This window comes from Falco punctatus (assembly GCF_963210335.1).
Source record: "Falco punctatus genome assembly, chromosome: 1".
NCBI lineage: Eukaryota > Metazoa > Chordata > Aves > Falconiformes > Falconidae > Falco > Falco punctatus.
Genome location: NC_137580.1, coordinates 40,667,235 through 40,689,652, shown reverse-complemented (window position 1 = coordinate 40,689,652; position 22,418 = coordinate 40,667,235). Strand labels below are relative to the sequence as shown.

Here is a 22,418-nt window from a genome sequence, read left to right as displayed (position 1 = left end):
ATTTATTCAGTACTCTGCAAAGAGATTCACTCCACAAAATCACTAAGATGCACAATGCGAGCAATTACAAGTCAGAGAGAGAACATGACTTTAAACATAATTTTATTAAGGCTTAAATGTCTATCAGCCAGACAGGAGCTGGTCCAGTCACATGACATAAACAGAGAGTGACATTTGGTGTAATGTGATGGCTTTTCTACAAGAGTTTGTATGAGCAGGATGAGACTGCTGCCAGTTACTCACGTGTTAACCATGGCCTCTCTTTGTGATGCTGGACTCCAGGATGAGTGCGAGGGCACCGCAGGGAGGAGGGGGGTGAGGCAGGGAAGGGGAGAAGTCAGGTAGCTTGCATGTTGTCAATCACAAGGACTTCGCCTGGTCCATGACCGAATGGCTGCTCGTCAAATGTGTAAATGGTTTTAACTCACAGGAAAGCTAAACTCACAGTCCAAAAGGCACCTATGCTAAACCACTGAGCCACTGGGATGGTGGTAAGAGGGCGGGTGCGACAGGTGGAAATCAGTTCCGTATAAATACATATTCCTTGCTAAAGAAGCTATGGCTTTTATTATCCTCGGATCGCTTTGCTCTGGCGTGATGCTCTAACCCCCCACCCCCCACTACTCTGTAAGCACAAGAAGACCAAGTCCTCTCTGCCGTTACGGGTGCTCATCTGTCAAGCTCACCAAAGGCCTTCATCCTCCTGCAGATCAATACAGACACAGGGAACAGCAGCGGCTCCTTGTCCTCGTCCTCCCGGCAGGCTCCGGCGGCCAAGGGGTCAGAAGTGAACCCTCCTGACATCGTGTGAGGCAGCCGACCTTTTACAATTCCCGCACAGTATTGATGGCAGAGACTTCTGCTTCTCGGCCAAGCACGGGCGACACATGAGGTGGCCACAGGGAAGCTGGTAAACGGGCTCCGTTTTGAAGTAAGAGGAGAAGGTTTTCCCGCAGGAAGCGCATCCCTGGGTCTGGCTGCTCCTGCCGTGCTCTGCAAAGGGGACAGGAGAAATGGCTCAGTCGGGGGGGTGACAAGTCCACGCTGTGCCACCCCTTACGTGCCCAATCTTGCCTCACGAGCCCAGGTCCCCTTTCTGCAGGCGTACGGCACAGCTGCAGGTGCTCGTGGCTCAGGACCACGGCCCATTTTCTCTGACCTCGGGAAAGGGAACAGTCTAGCTGCTGGGGCAGGTTGTGCTCAGAAGGGGCTGGATCACATCAGCATTTGCACCATCAGGCTTTTAATTGAGGATGGATGACTGTAAAGGGCTCTTCACTTTTACTGAGACTAAATCAGCCTCCCTTCCGCTTTTCCAGAGCTCGGATTAAGATCACTGATTCCCGAGTGAAATGCTTTAGGTGTCACTTTGCATTCCTGTCACACACTACCTATCAAGGGCTACTCAGTCAACTCTTCAACAGCTGCAATTTTAAAGGGACAGGAAAAAGCTTAATAGCTTAATGTCACAGCAAAACAGCAAAACTTATTTAGAGAGACAGGCAGCCACTGGGTGCTGCACAGCCCCAGCCCTTTCTCAGGGTCACTTGGTCCCTCTGAACACTCTTCTCTGCCATGAGCAGGTGGATCCTCGCTTGGGGAAGAAGAGCAAGCCAGCAGTTAGGGAACTGGCCCACAGAGGGATATACGAAGGTTCAGTGCCTCCCTGCACCCCAAAGAAATAATTTTGGGAATGCATACACAGCTGGATTAGCACATCTAGCTAGCAGGTGGGATGAAAACTGCGAGGACTCAACAGCCTGGCTGATATACATTCCAACCTGGTGGGATTCTGGGCACACACCTAGCTGGTTGGCCCGTGGCATTGCTACCATTGCCTGTTCCTGTTAAGGGTCAGCATGCTACATGGTATGTGATATATTTACATCTCTCCAGTTGCATCTCTGCACCACTCACTCCCCACCCACGTAGCAACTCCCCAGCTTGCTCTGTGGAGCTAACAGGCAACATTTAAGCCACGCAGCCCAGACTGCAGAGCTCTGGGAACAGCCAAAGCCTTGACGTGGGGCAAGCTCTCAGTCTGCGCTGACCTGCTGCTGGCTGGGCTGAGCGCCGTGTCCCAGCGCAATGCATCCAGGATTGTCCTAGGACGGCGCAGACAAGTGACAGCCATCAACGCGGGCAAATCGTAGGACTCCTGCTGAAGTCTGCTCTGACTGGACACGGACAACACACCCCACTTTCTGGAGGTCAACAAGGTCTAATCTGCCTCACTGGGAGAATAAACCATTAAACTCACTGAGATGAAAAAGCAGCAGTTAGAGATTGTTAAGTTAAGCTTGCTGGGAGACAATATAGTATTTTATATATATAATATTTTGGGGTCTGAAGATGCACAGAAAGATGCCGAGCAGCAGCACAGATCTCTTTGTTAACACAGTCCCAGTTCCCTTCTCCTCTCTCACTCCCAAAGGTGAAGCAGAGGTGCTTGTTGCTTACCGAGGACTGTGTCCACACTCCATGAACTGCTGCAGCCACCCTCGCTCTGTGCCTGCTGCTGGCTTTTCATCAGCTTGGCTGTAAATGAGGGCATTGAGCTGAGCGCCGAGTTCAAGGCAGTGTCCAAACTCTCTGACAGTTTTTGTTCATGAGAGACCAGATCTGCAAAGAGAAGCACAAGCTCAAGAAGCGGATGCTGGGAAAAAGAATGCGCAACAGAAACGCTGCTTTGCCTCTAAACCTTTGGGACAACACTCAGGATTTTAGGAGCCCTGCCACTTGTTTTCTTGAGAGGCTTCTTTTCCCTGCCACGGTGCCAGGATGGGGACGTAGTGCTTCATCTGTTTTGGATCCTAAAGATGAAAAGTTCTACAGATTACCATCAGACGTACACGTCATGCCCCAGGGCCAACCAACCCCCATGTGCTGGCTTGTATCTGCAGGTCTGAAAAAGGGCAAAAAGCCAACTAATCCAGAAAGCCGTTTCTCTCTGAAACTGCCTGGGCAGCTCCCTCAGCCTGCTCCACCAAGGGTCCCAGGCTTGCTCCGTGCAGCTAACTGGGAACGCTGAAGCCACTAGCAAAATCTGGGGGACTAATTTTTTTCTCTTTGTCCCAGTTCTGAGTCAAGGGAGAAAGCCAAAGGCACAGGGCTGGACCCTTCCCTGCAGTGTTTTGTCCTGTGTGATACTGAAGGCATTAATTAAGACTATGCATTAAGAGAATGTTGTCTGCATCACTAATTCTGTTAAACCCATCTCCCAAAGGAAGACTTCTGAATTAGTGCTGCACATTTGCTACAGCAATCAAGGCTGACGAAATACTGAAGCATGAGCTCCCTGGGCCGAGCACTGTGCTTTCATTTATGTACAGGCACAGCTCCCCTGGGAGCTCCAGGACCCCTCTCAGGGCAGTCCCTGCTCCTGTGGGGCTGGGGCACATTCCTAGTGGGAGCTGTCACACGCCTCTGCAATAAAAATAACTAATGATTCCTCCTAAAACACTGAATGAGCTCTAGACTGAGATCAGAGCAGAAATGTGCAGTTTGACTTCTTCCTACTCTTTCTGCTACCACCAAACACCAATTATTTTCAACCCAGTCTTTAAAGAATTTGTTTAAAATCAAATGACCATCTAAGCTTTTTCCTTGAAATATTTTTGGGAAATCTGGGGAGAAAGGTAAAGGGAGTGACAGGTATCAGCAGGCATTAACAGCAGTCAGAAGCCCTGGGCCACCTTTTGCCATGTTACAGACCACTACATTAGACGACAACACAAGAAAACGTGACTTACCTGCCTAGAGAGAGCCCTTACACGACCAGAAGATACCCACGCACCACGTGTTTGTACCGTCCTACTCAGACCAGACTGCTTGCAACAGAAGGCCTCACAGACACGGCTGATCTCTTCAAGCTCATCTAAATATGAGGGTGCTAAAGACGTCTCTTTCCCACCTCCCAGCTTAAGCTTACCTTCCTCCTCCAGTGGGATTATTACCTAAAGCGGTAGCTCAAGTTTAATGATACCAGAGAGAAGATGTAAGTGTTGCTGTACGCAGTAGTTATAGCCACATAACAGTTGTGCGACCAGCAACTCCAATACATTTCAGGAATTCCTGTGCCAACAAGGGAGAAAGCAAACATGGCAAAACAGATGTGGATTTGGGCGAAAGATCTAGCGTGGAGTCAAGAGGAGCAATTGCCTGGGAGCCACGCTCTTCACCATGGGCTGGAAGCCGAGTCATTAGAGAACAAACCACAAAGAGCAAACAGATTTTGGGGAGAGAGGTTTGACTCTCCTTGGTATTTAAAAAACAGATCACCCTTGCTTTCTAAAGATTGTCACCTCCTCACCAGTCCTGCCTGCCCCAGCACCTGAATGCTGCTGGACCTACAAAGGGTATCCTACACACCTGCTCCCAGCACTCAGTGGATCCAAAGGTTTATCTGCGCTGCTACAGTGCTGCCTTGCCTGCCTGGTCAGAAGCTATGGCATGGCTGAGGACTGCGGTGGGTGAAACCACTTGGCTTTTCAGGGAATTTATCTCAGCGTCGCAGGTCTGGGTGGTTTTTCTGCCTCCTGGAGCTCATGCCCAGCAGTGCTGCTACCAGATCGCTGAGAAAAGCAAGGATAAAAGGAAACTAGTGCCCATTTCCTTCCCCGGTAGACACAAGTCACATCCCTTGCCTGACATCTCTACCTGGTTTTCTGCTTTAACTAACTGCAAACTCCTTGCAAGTCTCTCCCAGCCTGTGCTGTCCTCTCCTCCCTGCTCTGAAGGCAGCACTGCCTGCAATTCCCTTACTGCCGTTTGTTCCAAGCCCTTGCGCTGCTGCACTGGCATAGACCAGAGGCTGTGCAGCGACAGGCTCCCCAGGCTCAGCCCCTGCCCCAGCAAGAGCAGCCCTGCGAGAAGGTAAGGAGCCAGCGTGTCTCCCAGGGACACAATCTGTGCAATGACACCAAACATGCAGGGAACCAGCTGCACCAAGAGCCCAGGCTGGCAATGCCCGGCCAGGGAAATCTGTGAGCAGGATTAGTGCCCCATTCCTGCTTTCCTCCTCACCTCACTCCTCGTGGTAGGATCCACTCCCCGTGCCATCCCCACTGCACCACTAGACATTTCCTGATGTTGCCTTTTTTCTTGCTGATGCAAGAACATATCGGACAGCTGGGATAATAGATCACCTATAATAAAGAAACTTCAAGCCAGCACACTGTGAGAAAAACATTGTCTCCACATGGACAGTGGCTTAAAAGCAAGGAGGAGAAAGGAAATACAAACTAAAAGGGAAACACAGTGACCTGAGGAAACAAGAGGGCTGTGAAGCAGACTGTACGGGCAACACAGCGAGAGCGACGAGCCTAGAGATGAGAAGTGAAAGAGAATGGCAACCAACACCATCCAGGGTGGCAGGTTGTGCTGAGGAGAGAGGAGGTGAATCTGATGACAACCTGACTTCCGCGACATCTATCAACCGCAAAATACAACGGCCTTAAAGCTTTCTAGAGGCGGGACAGGAACCTGTACTGGAGCCTCCTGACTTGAACACTGCCCTGGGTTCTGAAGACACTCAAGAACAGGAGTGACTTAGGGAGCCACAATACCTGTCGAACAGTCCATTTGGATCAAATGTGAGTCATTGTCAGTTTTCATTTTTTTAGCACTGTTCTCTGAGGTAGACGTGACAAGTAAGTTTGTAGAAGAAAAATAAGGTGGCTGCACAGAGCTCTGATCCATACAGTCCATTTTCCTCTTCAGAGAAGACATTGTTACGGAAGAAGGTACAAGCATTTCCGAGGCATGCGCCCTCCCGAGCAGGTTGGTGCCAGGGATGCTGTGCTGTAAGAGGAAGTGGTCTATCCTGGCCTTGAGGGTAGGGTGAGGTAGGGGCTGCGAGTGCTGGCTGAAGGCCACCCCAGTGAAAGGATCGCTGGGTACCCTGCCCCAAGACGCCTCACTCCGGTTGCACTTTTCCAACGTGGTCTGGTCAATCACCTTCCCTGAGGGCAGGAGCATGGGGAAAGTCATGATCTCCAGAGTGATGGGGTCCAGGAATTCTTCAGGGATGTCTTGGACAACGTCCACCAGCTTGCGGAGGGTCTGCTGCTCGCTGTCGTTGGCACTGAAGGGCACGCAGTCGCTCTCCATAGGCGTCCAAAGTTCTGGCTTGAGGCTGCCAACATCCTGAGCAAAGAACTGGGAGGCCACTTGAAAGACACCCTCGATCACCTCCTGCGGGCATGATTTGGCAGGCTGTCCCCACACCTCCAGCCTCTTAATGCAAGGCAGGCCACCTCCGGCCACGTGGGTGATGCAGATTTTTAAGTGCGACACGTTGCTCAGCGAGGTGGGCCCTTTGTTCCAGAGGTCTTGAGATGCAGAGCCAGGGTAGGAGAAGACATTTTCCATCTGATGGAAGGGAGGCCTTGGCTTGAAGCCTCTGTGGCCAAACGTCACTTTGCTTTGATTTTTTAAGACAGCTTTGCCCACCAGTGTGAAAGTGTCTTTGTCCGACACAGGCTGACCGGCCAGACCTGAGAACTGACCCTCAGAGCTCTGCCAAGAGGTTTTATTGCATGAGGTAGAGGTGTAAACTTCGAGCCCGGAGAAGGTTTGGTATCCCCCGGATGAGATGTCAATATTAACCCTGCAGATCTCAATATTGAAGGGAAAAGAGATCGTGACATGGACTGGAGGTTTGATAAAGTATTCGCTGCGGAAACCACGATTTCTCCTGGCAAGGTCTTCAGAGATCAGATTCTCCACTTCGTAACCATCAGCAGAAATCTGTGTTTCAGGAGAAAACCAGATTTAATTTGAAGTAAGAAAATAAAAGGAAACTACTTTCACAAGCACTTACATAGATTCTCAAGATGACATCAGCTAGGGACCAAGGTTGTGGTTTCGCATGCAGCTGAGACAACACAAGAGATCCCAGCTGCCGCGGCAAAGCAGACCCATGCCCACCCTCCTGCAGCCATGCAACCCCATCTGCTTTCCTCTGCACCCTCTGCTACCTGGCCAGCCATTTGCAGAGCTGATTTAACTGCTAGAAGAGTGGAAAATTACAGATGGTTTGTGGTTTTGGCTGGGTCAGTGAATTAAAACAAGTGGGAGAGTGTGGCTGGGAGCACAGCACGTGTGCATGGGGGAGACGGGAGCCTCCTCTCTTTCCACAGTGGTGAAACATTATGTCAGCTTATCCTGCTACGTGGAAACGTACTCTGCATCACAGTTACAGGATCTCTTAAGGCCAGCTAGCTGACTGCCTTCTCCTGCTCTGGAATCAACGCTACCTATCTCTCAGGGAGATCCATCTAACCAGGTTGGGTTCCACCCCATGTCTCCCAGAACATGCAATCCCACCCTCCGCTCTGCTCCTGGGCAGACCGGCTCTACCCATTCCCTTGCCTGGAAGCCCTGGGGCCTAAAAAGTCTGCAGCACTTGCTAAATGAACAAATAACAGCAAGAAATAGCTATTTATTCCACCTGCTTAATACGGTCACCCTACAACAACTTCCCAGCAAAGCCCAGCAGCATGGCTGAGTCTCTCCACACACCACCTGGATTGGACGGTCACACCTGCACTGCAGTTTTTACAGCCCAATACTGACAAACCCAAGGTGGTCTTGGATTTTGGGGTGTGAGTTGGTGAGGAGACTTACAATTACACAAATGGCTTTGAATTAAAACCGAGTTAAGTTCCTAAGAGATTCTGACGATGCCGAGTGAAAATATTAAGTACTTGTAAAGTAAGTTCAACAAACATTGTCAAGAGCTGTGCATTGTACTGCACAAAGGGCAAGCCGTAATGCTGCAGGTAAAAAGGTATCTTAAGTCAAAGCCCACATACCTGTAAGCACATAACACTGTCTTGTTATGAGATCCTGCAAAATTAGAGCTTTTCCCCTCCAACAATCAGCGTGTGCCACATCAGAGCAGTCACACAAGGTTGTACAGTGTTCTAACACTACCTGGCAGACACTGACCCAAACATACACAGGACAAATAAAATTTTGAAGAGTAACTTCTGGGAAATCTCTGCATACTGACTTTTCAAAGTACCGAGCCCTCAGCTCTACTTTATCTTCATGTGAGCTGCGGGTCCCAAACACCCAGACACGGGTTCTCTTAGTGCTTGCACATCAATGACTCTCTCAAGATGGAAGCACAAAAGGGGAATTTGGGAACCAGGAGCAGAGATTCCAAACATCAGTTCACAAAACCACCTTACTGGGAATGACAGGAGACTGGTGAGCTTGGAAGAGAAAGCTGTGAGCAAACCCACCCAAATCACAACACTCCTACATCACCAGGAAATGGTTTTAATTGACAAAAATGCTCTCAGCTTTGCAGATTAAAAAGCTGATGCTTTACCTGCATCCGTCTGCAGTGCTTCTGCGGCCAGAGGACAGACACAGCCTCCCACATCAAAATCCCTCTCTGAACCAGCCAGACCACGCAAAACGATGGGAATTTGCTGTTCGTTGCCTCTGTTTTGTTTTCTCAGGAAAGCCTGGCATGGCCAGCCAAAACCAGTCTTCCAGAAACACTGCTAATTATCACAGATGAGCAGCAGACAAGCCTTCCCAGCCCTAACCAGTCCAGCATGCCACTTCCAACTAACCCTTCCATCCCTCCAGCTCCCTAAAACCTCACACATCATTATTTTACCTTGTTGCAGTGGATTCTTGGCTTGAACTGTGGGAGACAGACGTTTATTACCATCTTGGCAGTTGGAGAGAGGTCACTTTCTGAGCATCAGATTCAGCTTGTCAAAAAAAAAAAAGGCAAAATAAAGTGAACATCAGTGAACAGTGAAAGGACCTCCTGTTTCACAGACTGTATCAATTACAAGCTCCGTAGTTCCTAAAATGCAACTCAGATCTGAGTCCAGGAGGTAAAGCCAATAAAAAACCAAAAGACTGTGGTGGAGAGACAGGCTGGAGAGAAAAAAACATGTTAATATTAATTAGTGAGCCCCTGGAGAAACATCAAAGAGAAAACGGCTACTTTAACTAAAAATGTCTTACCTATGGATAGGCTAGCAAATCGATTAGGAAGTTTGTCAAAGATGCAAGAGGTTTTGCAGGTACAGTGAAGCAACAATAACACACCAGGTTGTCAAAGGAATCGCTGTGAGCTCTCAGCAGCTGCAGGCAGACCTGGAGGGCACCGGGCTGCTCTGTGACCCACCAGAGCACTCAGCACTGCGGCCCCTCACCACCACAAGGTGGAAAAAGCTGATGTCCACTCCCACCGTGTGGCCTTGAAGTGCCTGCGTTGTCTCCGTACCCAGTTCCCCCTGCCTGCCATGTCTATATGCTGCCTTCAACAGTTTAAGGCAGGACCTGCCTGCGCTCTTGGACAACACCCAACACAAGAGGCTCGGACAAGGCATTTCGGGACAAAAGTAACACCAGTCAGCATTAACACACCGCTGCTGCAAAGACAGATGTTGCTTGAGGGCTTCGGGAGCCTCAGATGTAAGTGAAGATTAAACACAAATATTAACAATTGGTATTTAATAGCTCCGAGGGAGCAGAGGGCATTTAATAGCTCTGAGGGAGATTATCTGTGTTCCGAACACTGACCCAGCCGATTCTTCCAACAGTGTTCATTAACGAAACCCGAGCGAACACACCTTTTCCTCCACTGAAAAAAATGTGACTCAAATTGGTTATATCAGATCCTTTTTAACAATGAAATTATCTGCAAAGTAAATGTCTTAACCTTACGTTAACCTTCGTTTTAATGTGTCACTGCCATGAGCAATCTTGCAAATCAGGAACCCACTGCTTTCTTCAAGAACAAGAAGCCCTTTAATCATTCTCAACTGAAGTTGTTCGTTCAGCCAAAATGAAATTAGCCTTCTGGGGGCACATCGGTCCAGCCAGTGAAATGCAGAGCGCTAACGAGCTCACTCTGCCTGCTAAGCATACGGGTGCAGTCTGCCTGCGATTGAGCACAACAGTCTGAAATGAGAAGTGTGGTATCCGAAGTACAAATCCCACGTATAAAAATCAACACAAAAGAAGCCAAGCCTGCAGAGAGCGGAGCCCGAAGGTGACAACGCAGATGCTGGATCGAAGCAGTTGTGAAGCCAAGAAGAACTGTAGCAGGCCAGACCAGCATACCTTCTAACCCAGTATTTCACCTGACAGCCATCAGCAGCAATTCCTGCTCCTCACAGGAAACACAGGAACACGGCAAGCACGAACCCACACTCTTACTTTCTTGGCTTTCTGAGCCTGAGAGGCTTCCAGTACAGGGCTGCCAGTGAGGAATTGTTCAAATAGGCTTTTAAACCGGTTTGACTTTTGGCACCCACATCTTGTGGGAGTAAGATTGCCAGTTTAACTACAGGCTGTGTGACAGAACTACTCTTTTTGGTTCATTTTGAACCTGTTGCCTGGTAAATTAGCTTGGCCCTCAGCACTGGTATTACAAAAACCCCCAAATCAACTCTCTTTGCTCCCTTTCTTGGAATGACTCAAGATTCGCTCTCTATATTATTCCTTCTCACATTTCTTTCCCAGGGTGAAAATTTCTCCATTCCAACCTGACCAGACTGGTGCATTTGCATTTAGCGAGTCTTGGTGAGACGTTCCCTGAACGACAGTGAGCCATGAGAGGCACCTTCACCTCTGCCATCACTGCAAACCCATCACTTTAAGAACTCACTTCTCGTGAGCTGCTGCCTACTGAGATCCTGCCTACAGCAGATGCCAAATACTCCCATGGACTTGCAGTTGTGCAACCCTCTCTTTTCTAGTGCTGTCTCACTCTAGGCAAACCATGGATGGGTGCAAGCCACTTCTCAGGACTTGCGTCTTCTTCCAAGCCTAAGACACTTACTGAGGCTGTGTTCTACATCTTCATCCTTTTCTACCATACTTTTAACAATCTGTGGCAATTACCTCTGGTTAATTACAAATGATTTATTCTCTCGCTAAACTTGCTGTCTTTCAATTCAGTTGCTCCTTGTTTTGCAGCATGAGGAGCTATATATGTATATATAGGTATATTTTATAGGATTCTCTCCTACCTGTTTGTGACCCTGACAGACTTTAACAACTCAGTCTAATTTTTCCAGGTTCAACACCTCAATAAGAAAATGCGTTATTCTGCATGTCCAAGTCACTGCTCTCCCTTCTTCTGAAAAGTTCTGTCACACTCTTGCTTCACAGCAAAAGCTGGTCACCGAGTTGGCTTTCATCTGTAGCCGTGGTTTTTTCACTCTTCCCATGAAAACACAACTCAGAAGACAGACAGCAGGGCTGAAGGGACAGATTAACTCAGAAACTGGAATGAGATTAGGACTAAGATTCTACGCAAAGAAGGAAAGTGAGCAGTGGCTGGACACACTGTAATAGGAAAGTAAAGGGGCTAGCTGAGGCTGGAGAATCAGGCTGGGTACAAGAATCAGCAGGGGTGGGCAAAAGCAGGTGAGAGGAACTGATCAGGAGTGACCGGAATCAGATGGGGACAGTGAGCCCAGGACCCCTCTTGCAAAGAGCCTGGGCTGAAGCAAGAGCTGGGGAAATACAGACAGCAAAAATCTCTGCAAAAAGCATAGGATGGGACAGCAGATGTAGTTTCCCCACGGCTACTGCCACCGTTATGCCCCAGACTTGTGTGGATGTCCCCTCTGCTAACAACAACTCACATGGCTGTGGGATGAAGGCGGTTCTGAATTTACGAACACTTCAAAAATATAACACCCACGGAACTGCATTACTAAAATCATTACTTGCCAAAACAAAAGGCTCAAAGATCACAAAGGACTCAAAGACTATGAAGTGCCATCAGGCTGTCACACAAGTGTCCATCTCATGCCTTCCCTAAGGTGAATGACCATCTTTTGACTGAGGCAGTGAAATGCAGACTGAAGGACCATACTCTGTATTTTTCTACGCCAGCAAGATCCTCTGTCATCTTAAACAAGTCACTTAAAACCAGCTTTCTGGAGCTAGTCACCAAGTGCCTTCCTGGTGTCCTGCATACAACTAGGGAGCTGCGGCAGTAAGGAGCACACCCAGTGGACGCTGAACTAAGGTGTTCCATAACACCGAGTATTTGAGGGAGAGGGAAAAGAACAGCCCAGACATTTTAAACCAGGCAACCAAAATGAGCTAATATACAGTATCTGTCCCGGGACAGCAACCTGCTTACTGCCACCAGTCTTCCCCATCCTCCACCTCAGCATGCCTTGAAATGGAGTACTGCAAAATAGCCAGAACAGCTTGGCTGCAGTGGGAATGCACATTTCACCTGCTGCTCCATGTGAAATAATCCCTTCAGCTCTGATCAGAAGCAGAGTCTGCCCTGCGCAGCTCAGGAAATGTCCCTCCTCTTGGAAAGAGCCACCACGTGAAAGCTCAGGAAGAAGCCAGCAACTCTGTCTTCAGAATGGCATACAGAAATCAGACACTGGGCCACATCCTGAGTAAGAAAAGAACAGTGTGAGCCATGCGATAGCGGATAAAACCAGCAGCCTCCAGAAGAGATGCTCCACACAGCTAGAGGTTGCACTCCAGTTTGCACAGACTCACTGTCACTCAGGCAGGGGTATCACCTCCAAGTGGATTTGTTAGCCCCATGTGGCAGCAGACATTATCAACAGGGTGCAAAGCCTCTCTGTCAGACATTGCTGAGAGCTGAGCACGAAATGAACATCTCGGGGTCAGAGCACCCCAGCCCTCAGCCCCAGCTTTCATCTCACCACACAGCGTTCACACTCTGTCCTGCTCAGCCACAGCCCCTGAAGGATAAACTCTGACTGCTGCCTACCAGCCCCAGGCTGCTGGTGATGGAAACAGGAAGGAAATATGTACGTGTGTTCCTGGCACCCAGGTCAGCTTCATGACTAAAAATCATCCCAATTCCACCCCAAATACCACTGTTCTGCTCTCACAGTGACCAAATCCATCCCCTTTCATTTAGGGTGGGAAAAAAAAAGTAACCACAGAGAAAAATTAATAGGACAGTAGTTTTTATTTGCCACGGAAGCATTTGAGGATCTATGTACAACAGGAGAGTGTGGGACATACAACTATCAGCAGAGCAGAGCTGGCTAACACAGCAAGGCAGCCTGAGCAAACAAAGCACCTGCCAAACACTTAATCAACACTGAAAGAGCATTTTAACCACTAATCAGAAAGAAAGATGCATCTGTGAGGCTGTGTCAGCCTCTGAGCAAGCACCACACCAGACTAGCCAGCCCTGCTAAGCAGCGCTGGGTCAAACACTTTGTAATGGAGGTAGCTCAGTTTCTCCAAACGTGTGCGTCTGAGCAGAGGAAACCATTCCCAGAAGGGAAGCTCAACCACCACGTACCCCAGCTGCTGCAGCTGCCGCCGTTTCATGCGGTGCAGTCCCAAGAGCCGCTTGGAGCTGTAGCAGTAGTGGTTTCGGTTGGACACCTGAATAGCCAGTTTCACCCCCCGAGACTGCCGATTTGGTTTAAGAGATGGGGTGGCTTCAAGACAGTGCCCCAGTTTAGGCTCAACTTGCAATCCAACACCTGCAGTAAGAGCTCCCCCTGAGAGCACAGCATGATCCCCCGCGCACAGTGTTCGTGCTTCTTCCCCTCTCCCCTGACCATGAGTTCTACAATCATTTTCCACTTCTATGGGGGACTGGCTATTAGAGGTCCCTTTTATAAGCTGAGTCATTAAGTCATCTGTTAGACTAACTCCGATGTCTTTCAGTTTCTTATCTGCAAGAGGGTCTTCTAAGTTGAAAGGGATGGGATGTCCATCCATGTCCATATGAACCTCCAGGTCACTCGATCTCGTGTGAGGCAGGATCATGTGGCTCTTCACATAGTTGGGGCCACCTAACATGCTCTTGAGAAGAGACACGGCTTCCACAATTTCAGGTCTGACGTAGATTTCCTGCTCTGCAAAATCCAAAACCATCTCAGTAATCTCTCGACAAAGCTGAGGTGGAAGGCGGTTGCCTTGGTAGCTTGGGCACTCGATTTCGACACTCTTACCAAGTGTGAACAGGTCCTTTTTGAGCTCGTATTTACTACCTCTCGTTTTCTGGACAAACTGATCCCTGAAAGCATAATCTATCAGCTCCTCTGGGAAGCGTTTGACAAATGCCAGGCCAAGCAAACCAGTAAGGAGATGCTCCGGAAACTTCACAAATTCATGGAGTTTTCTATTCATCTGCTCTATCAGGCTGGAGTAAAACTCTTCCTCATTTGGAGGTTCATAGTCCAGGCATCCAAAGGACCACAAGAATTTGGCAGCATCTTTGCTTCGGCAGTAAGTCACCTTAGAAGGCAAAGACATGGCTGCAGCAGCCATAATGCCTTCGTCAAAGTAGTGTAGGGATGAACAGGTAAGAGTGATGTGCATGATGCCCTGGATGTTTGTGTTAGGAATCCGAGCGGGAATAACCTTCCCAAGTTCCTTCAAGAGGGGTAGGTGATCTATGCGAGTGTAGCGGAGTATTTTAAGCACGTTCACCAAAGCATAAGTGCTCATGTCTTCTATCTGTAGGGAGACTCTGTCTGCAATTTTTCTCATGACGTGGTCAGAGATACCACTGAGGGACTTGAACAGCCCTAAGCAGATGGCACCCACCTCCTCCAAGGTGAAGGAGTCCAAGTACTTCAAAATCATGCTCTCCATCTTCTGCATCAAATCCACGGGTGACCTCCGGCCTTCACCTATGATATAAACAAGCTGAACAAACTGGGGCAAAGTGAGTTCTTTCCAGTGCATGTTGGCATAGCTGAACAAAATGCTCAGGTAGGAAGGCACACTACGCTCCAGACAGCGCCAGCAATCAGCCACCAGCAGCAGCTGGTCCAGGTTCATGTCCCACACCCGCCGGCAGAATTCATTTTCGCATGCGTTCAGCAGAGGGTGGGTGGGTGGAACAGCCAAACGAACGCAAGCCTTCAAAATATCAATGAGATCTGAAGTACTGAACAACCTGATGTTTTTCACAGCATGGCGACACAGTGTATTAAACCTGGGTTCAGACAGCAACGCTGCGTGCTGTTCCACTGGCAAACGACTCAGCTTGTGAAAATAATCTGTGCTGGTTCCTGGGCTCTGGCTGCCCTGGCATACAGCCACACTGTGTAAAATCGAGTCACCTTCTTCTAAAGGAAGGGTCTCTACTGGCTCAGACTTGTCGTAGCTGAGAGATCTGTACTCGGGCCTCCCCTTCTGAAATACGCGAGGGTCCTCCTTGGAGCTGTGCATCTCTGATCTTTCCTTTTCTGCTTCCTCCGTGGGTTGTGCTGCAGAGAGACACGCTGAGATGGTCTGCTCTAAGTGCAGCTTGGACTTGGCCTTTGGCAGGGCACTGCTGGTGGGTGGCAAAGCTTGAGAAGAGGCGGTACCGAGCGCATGCTGAGCCTGTGCGGTGCCAGGGCTGGTGAAAGCGTCACCGAGAGACTGGCCACTGTTCCTAGCAGCGTGCTGCTGGGAGGCAGCTCTGCTTCTGGCATAGGCAGATGGGTTATAGAATACTCTGTAGTCCAGTGGATTCAGCAGCTGGATTGTAGCCACAGATTCGGTTGTGGTGTTGGCTGATTCTGGGTTCTCTTCCTTTTTCTGCTTACTTTTGCTGCTTCTGCTCTCAGCCTTGCACTTGGCTGTAGTTGAAAATGTAGTCACCCTGCTCAGTCTTGGAAATCTTCGGCATATTAGCACTGTAGCCATGGATCACAATTTACTGGGGTCAGAATTGCTTCCAGGTACTGAAAAAAGGGCAGACGAAGAATGAGTGGCTTCCACCTAACATGAAGCACTTTTTAATCTATCCTTTACGCTACCGAAAGCGAGGCGATGTCGGTGCTTCCCCTAGGCAGGGCAACTGTTTCCCCGCAAAGCTGGAAGGCAGCCACTATCGAACATCACCTCATGCAAAGGCAGTTCAAAACAAGCACCCAGGTGACCTGACATACCCGAAGCTGGGGTACACGGCAGTTGGGTATTCCCTGCTACTCAGCAGCCACAAGTAACCAGCAAAGACTATGGGAGTTAAAGAAAAGAAAGTAATCTCTTTTTCATTTTCAAAAGACCCAAACTGCTTTTCTTTCATTCTAAACAATGAAAACATATTTTTGCAGTAGAACTGCAACGTCAAAGAGACTTTACATATTCAGTGCATTCTGCTACTTCAGCCACCGTAGTCTGGAATACCAACCACCACCCGAGAAGTTGCCACAAAATATCCAGGGTGTTGCAGCGCTCTTTGCACCTGGAGACAGTATGTGGGGGCTGTGAGCAAAGTCTCCACAAAACCAGTCCAAGGAGTAAAAGCTGGCCTGTAACCTGCAGATAGAGATTATAGTGGGAAGAAGAAACATGGCCCTTCTAGGTGGGGCCTAAGTGGGGGAAGATCACGGAAGAAGTAACACAAATCATTACAAGATGTTACATCCTGAGTTGCGAACCAGACGGAACAGAGCTTTACGCTTCAGACTTGGGAGCGTTTCCCATAGTTTTAGGGTACAGAAGTCTTAAAAATGCCAAGTGCCTTCCTAACTCCTGCCTAAACCAGCTACAGCACAGAGACTGAGGATGAGAAATTTGTCAGGAGTTAAGCTGTGTGCTGCCAGCCTGCATAAGCTGCCAAACAATCCTGTTTACGATGATTCAGATGCTGATTAAAAAAGAAAAAGCACCAAGTCAGCGCTCTGTGTAACACACCCTTATCCCACCACATGTGGTCAACCCCAAAGATACGTTAGACCAGGCGTTCTCTACTTCTTTAAAATTCCTTGTGCTCTCACTACCACAGGGTGCCAAGCAATCAGGAAAGCCAAAGCCTGGCAGAGATGCTGTGACTGCAATACGCATTAGCCTCTGTGCTCCCCACATGGGGGAAATAAATCCTTTGCGGGCATCCCTCTGAGCTCTGCTTATACGTGCAGCTTCTCGATTAGGGCTACAGCAAGATGTTGAACCAGTGCAGGCAAACTCCGTTTTGCAGCAGCAAAATGGATACCTTGGGGGAAGAAAAGGTGGGGTGAGAGCTGTGTGTCTGGGGTATCTGAGCAGAAAAAGGCTGCAGTGGGATCACATGCAGCTCTGGCTGAACAGAAACTGAGTATTTGGGTTTTTTGGAGTACAAGAATCCCCACGTCTCCCCTGACCCATTAGATGATCTTATTCCTGCACCACAATGATGAAGCATCAGCTCCTCTCAAGGAAGGGTGAGATGGGAAGGGAGGGAGGATGGGGAGAGGCAAAGTGATGCCCTTTGCTCCCTCTTGGTACCAGCTGTGGGTGCCGCCTGTTGTGGGGATGGCTCCCCGCAGCAGCCTCGGCTGTCTCTTGCACACCCTGAATTCTCCCACAGCAGCAAAAGCATTCACAGGAGCAGACAGGCAGGCAAGACATCTCTGATCTGGCACAGGCACAAGCAACCTGCTGCTCTCTGCAGGCCGTTTTCCTCCCAGGTAGCTGTACCTCTGTCTTGCTGCAGCTCAGCTTCTGTCTGAGGACAGGACCTCAGCACAGAGTTAGCACAGGAACACTCCCGATCTGCTCTAGTGCAAAGTCAAGTGGCTCAGTTCCTCCCTCTGGGATCAACTGAGTCAACTTGCGCTGAGGCAGCCAAGGAGATCTCACATCCTCTGCTCCATAGGCAGAGCTTGGGGGCAGCAACCACCAGCTGGCAGGTGAGGAGAAGCTGCTGGAGCAGTAACCCTCTCAGCCGCCCCGGCAGGAGAGGTGAAAAAAGCAACCTGGGTGTTCACCTGGGTGGAGAACAAGAGGCTCATGGCGCGGGGGAAAGAGGGAAGGCAAGCTGAAATTAAAATTTCTGGATACAGCCACACAAGGAGGAAGGTATAAGAAAGAGGCCAATGCATTTCTAAGGTGACTAGTAAATGGCTGGTAAGTATTGTGAGACGCTCAATAGTCGCTAAGCTTGCTGGACACCTTATTTGGATCTCAAAGTACACCATGAGGCAGCCTGCTAGTGCAGACCAGACTCTGCTCCACAGACCCCAGGCACTGCTGACTCTTACAGCTGTGCTACTGCCTGCCAGCCAGGCAGCTGCAAGGCTGTGGCTGTCCCCTTCCAGCATGAGAAATCAAATCGTGACAGGCAGGAGAGACTCTACCCCTTCCTGACTGTCTTGTAAGCTGGGGAAAGGAAAAGCCCCCTCAGAACCTGGACAGTAAAACCCAAGAGCTCTGATGCTGTGGCACAGGCCAGACCCTGCAAAGCCGGAAGCAGCAGCAAAAAGGAGCCAGATTTCAAAGCTTGCCTGCTTAGCACAAAGAATGAAAATACCATTTCTGGTTCTACTGGCTGTGATGTCCAGCCTGAACTGGCCACACGTGACGGATGCCATTTTTGTGGCTGGAGACAGGCAGCTATGAAGTGGGCAAGGCTCAGGTCTGCACCATGGCAGGGGGACGGAGACCCCATCCCCTCTGACATCGTCTCCTCTCCTGGCACCTCACAGTGCTTGCCCTGGAGGACACCCAGAGAGGCTGGTTCAAGCTGCAAAAATGATCCCAGACAAGTGGAGGTTTATCCAACCCAGGCTTTCTGGCAGACTTTGTCTGACTTGTATTTTGCATGTCTTCTATCTATTTTTGTATTACTGAGAGACAGGCCATTTCTTGAAAACAATTTCTATTTGCTGCTGAAAGGTGATACTACCTAAGAAATTCAGCACTCTGCTGTTACCAGAAACACCCTACTCGGTGACAACAGCCTAATTTCAAAGACAGAGAATCAAAGTCACAGCATTTGCACACTGGAGGCTCTGAAGGTGCGTGCTGCTAAGAATACCATCTATGTAGTTTAGTGTTAAGCCATGACACATTTGGGAAGCTATTTAGTAAAGAGAATATGGCTCTCCTCCTTGGCTCCAAATTCAGCAAAAGAGAAGATCCCGTGCAGGGGAGCAAGGTCTGCATGGGTTTAGGTACTTTAAGCATCTCTGAAAGAAACATGCTGGGTCCAAGTGGCCTTTTTCCCATGGCTGTCACCCACCCGTAGCCTAAATCTTTGTGATCTTTGAAGTTTCTACAGCATTTCTCTTCCAGCTCAACCTACACCTCTCCTCAATGTTCCTCTCTTCCTGTTACCCTGAATAATCAGCCTCCTTCCTCCTCCCACTGCGCTTCTCTTGTTCAAACACAGCCAAACTCCTTCCCACCTCCAGGCAAATCTCTCCAGAAATTTCACTTCCAGTGACTCCAAAAAGCCGGTCAGAAAGCGAGCTTTGGAGCTGGGCCCTGCAGGCTGCAAATACACTTTGTGGAGGTCCTCTGGGATGAAAACATCTTTGTGTATGTGTCTGCGTGTCACACTTAGAGCTGAGCTCTCAGCCAAGAGCGCAACTGCACAGCTGAGCGTTAGCTGAACACCAGGGAAAACAACATTCCTGGAGGGATGCCACCCGCCTTGGAGTATCAGCCCTGTGAAGGGGGATACAGATGCACCCTGAAATGCTGTCTGTGCCTCTGAAACACTCAAAGGGCCTTTCAGCGGCACTAGGAAACCCTCACAGGACCCATGCTAGGAGACCACCCACCACTGCAGCACACTGCCCCAGCCCGTGCTTCCCCCTGCCCAGCACCACTGGCAGTGAAGCTGGGGGTTACACGGCTCGTTTTGGCCAAGAGCCTACAGTTAACCGCCGTGCCTGGGCTGAAGAGACAAAAAAAAAAAAAAAATCACAGCAAAAGCATTTTCCCCCTGCGGATCACGCCGTCAGAGTGCCAAACCGCCACGTTTTTTGTTGGTGCTTTTGTTTTTCGCCCTCCCTTTCACGTCCCCGGCGGCACCTCTACCACCGTGGGGGCAGAGCGGCCGCCAGGCGCGGCCCCCGCTGCAAACCCGAGTCCCGCTACTTACCCACACGGCCGTCTCTACATAAATATATATATAAAATACATGTACAGCTCGGCCCCCGGGCCGTGCAGCCCCCGCAGCTGCCCCCGGGCCGTGGGGGCTGGGCGCATCCGCGTGTGCCGGCCGCCGCGGCCCGCCGCTGAGGGGACGGCGGGGGAGAAGGGGACGGGGCGGCCCGCGCTGCCCGCTCGCACTCACCGGGGCCCGGCGCTCGCCGCCGGCTCTGGCCCTGCCGCCCGCCAGCCCCTCCGCCCGGTCGCCCCCGTTGCCTCCCACCGCTTCCGGCCACCTGATGGTGACACACTTCCGGCCGGACGGAAGCCGAGGGGGTGCCGGGGGTGGGTGTGAACGGCGGGAGCGGAGCGAACGGGCGGCAGGTGGCGCCCGAGGCGCGCCGCACGGCCCCACGTGATGCGGCAGGGGCAGTCATGTGACTCGGTGGGGCGGGCCTGGGGGGGGGTGGTGGCGCTTCGGCTGCTCGGTTCCCCCCCTGCTCCGCTCCAGGCAGCGCTCAGGCGGCGGCCTGCCCGACCTCAGTAGCCGTAGGCCCGGCGGGGAACCCGGAGAGCTTGTCCTCCCCGCCCCGGCTGGGCCTGGCTCCCCCCCGGCTAGGATTCGCTCCCCACGCCGCCCCGGCTGGGCCTCGCCCCCTCTCTCCCCCCGCGGCAGGGCCTGCCCGCCCCCCGCCCCCGGCTGGGCCTCCCCTGTCTGCGGGGGGTGAGCAGCGACGGGAGGCGCCCGGCTGGGGTCTGTGGGGGGCTGCTCCATGTCTGGGGGTACTGGAGGCTGGGAGTGGAGCCTGGCGGAGACTGGTGCTCTTCCCTGCTGCTATACCGACGGGACCAGGGTGCCTGAGGTGGGAAGGGATCGTGGGGGGATCATTAGGTGCCAGACCCTGCTCTAGCAGGACCACACAGGGCCAGTGGGCCAGTGCTGCGGCCAGGCAGACTTGGAGTGTTTCAAATATTCAAGGCTCGGCTGTGCCCAGATATCTCTCTCCTCTCCACCCTGGGCTTTAAGCATTGGCACCAATAAGGCCTTGAGCATGGGAGTACATTAAGCAGGGCTTGGCACATAGACTTAGTGCTTGCATCCCTTCCTAAAATTTCTACCTGGTGGATTCCTTTTCCACCTCTTCCTTCACATCAGCCTTTTTATCCTCTGGCAACTGAGGAAATCGCATCTCTAGGAGACCAGATGAAGTTGGAAGACAGCCATGCTGGTTGTGGTGAACTAAAATAAAAAGTAAAAAAACCCCAACCAACCAACATAAAACCAAAAAAACCCCAAAACTTGCTGATGGCACCTCAGACCTTAAACCTGGTCTGAGGGAAATGATCGAGTCCCCAACACACTTGTTTTGACCCTCGGGGGGCATCAGCTTTGTCATGAGAGGACAGGAGGCGCTCTCTAGCAAAGGTGGTGTTGGGAAAAGTGCTGAGTTTGTTGAGGGGTTTTTAGAAAAATAATTTTGATCTAAACGTTGCTTTAATGTGCTGCTGACAAAGCAGCTGGGGTAGGATTCATTTGAGTAAAAAACTGAATTGGTGGGATTTTTTGGACATCGGGTTAACTCCCTGGTTGTGAGGGAAGGCAAAATCAGCCTGGGCCTGTGGTCAGCCTCCAAAACCTCCTCCCTGGCTACATCCTCCTCCCCACCCCAACCATCCAGGGATCCAGCATGGATTTGCTGCATTTTGACTGCTTGTGTTTTCCACTCCTTCAGCCACTCCTGGCACGGAAGCAGTCGTGTTCTCCAACCCAGCATTGGTATGGCCAGTGCTGGACATCCCACACCTCCTTGCCCTGTTCCCTGCAGCCCATACAGCAGCTCCCTCAAACCATCTCCCTTGCCAGCCTTACAGCCTCAGCACAGTGGAGGTTTCTCTGGGGCGTGACAGCCCCTGAGCCCCAGAGCTGGGGAAAGCCCAGGGAGGTGCTGCAAAGGGAGGTGAGGCTGCTTCGAGTGAGGTCTTGGCATGGGAGGGAACGGGAATTAGCTCATGGTGGGTTCCTACCACTGCAGCTGGCTCCAGGGCCATGCCTGGCATCTCCACCTGGGTTTTGTCTTCCCCAGTGTGTCCTCACCTGGAACAGGCTTAGGAGCCTGTGGTGTAGGCTTGGGGCCAATTCAGTCACCTACATGAAGCTGGGAGGTCTTGGACGTTGGCTGTGGGACCAATGGGAAGTCTGTGTCTGTTCTAATCAGCTCTGGGACATCCTCGATGGCTCCAGGCACATCCATGGGGATCTGAGCTATGGACCGGGGTGAGACCTCAAACCCAGACGTCTTGCCCAGCTCTATGGCAACCAGCATGGCCTCATGATGCTTGTTCTCAAGTGCTTGAAGAATCCGAGTAGCCCTTGTGCCCTGGGAAAGCAGGGCTGGGGAACTTCCCATCCAGACACGGACACGTGCCACATCCTACTCTGCTCCTGGCAGCCTCCACCTCTCCACTCCTGCTCCAACATACCGGACTGCTCTCCATTCTGTGGGACGGGAGCCACGAGGAAGCTCTCGACTGGAGGGTTCTGGTATGCCCAAGGTGGAGCCACCTTGCAGTTCCCCAGCCCGGCTGCGGGTCCCTCCCAACGCCGCCCC

At 50.8% G+C, this 22,418-nt stretch overlaps 1 protein-coding gene across 8 annotated transcripts; it reads right to left on the bottom strand.

Annotated features, from left to right (window-relative positions):
• Positions 1–85: 85 nt before the first annotated feature.
• LOC308067564 (RING finger protein 37-like) lies at positions 86–22,377 on the bottom strand. 8 transcript variants are annotated; one of them, XM_080396647.1, is made up of 6 exons: positions 20,015–20,100; positions 12,239–12,409; positions 8,639–8,735; positions 5,568–6,750; positions 2,461–2,622; positions 86–993 (listed from the first exon to the last, which is right to left on the bottom strand). In XM_080396647.1, the coding sequence occupies exons 3-6, from the start codon at positions 8,690–8,692 to the stop codon at positions 782–784; spliced, it is 1,611 nt and encodes a 536-aa protein (XP_080252773.1). In that variant the 5' UTR covers positions 8,693–8,735; positions 12,239–12,409; positions 20,015–20,100; the 3' UTR covers positions 86–781. The 8 variants fall into 8 exon arrangements, 6 of the variants coding, with proteins under 6 accessions (XP_080252773.1, XP_080252771.1, XP_080252772.1 ...); XM_080396645.1 differs by lacking the exon at positions 12,239–12,409 and having other exon boundaries at positions 20,015–20,161; XM_080396646.1 differs by lacking the exons at positions 12,239–12,409; positions 20,015–20,100 and adding an exon at positions 13,304–13,441.
• Positions 22,378–22,418: the final 41 nt, after the last annotated feature.

Coding starts and splice junctions, on each gene's coding strand:
- LOC308067564 (XM_080396643.1), bottom strand. CDS start 15,654: ATGGCTACAGTGCTAATATGCCGAAGATTTCCAAGACTGAGCAGGGTG.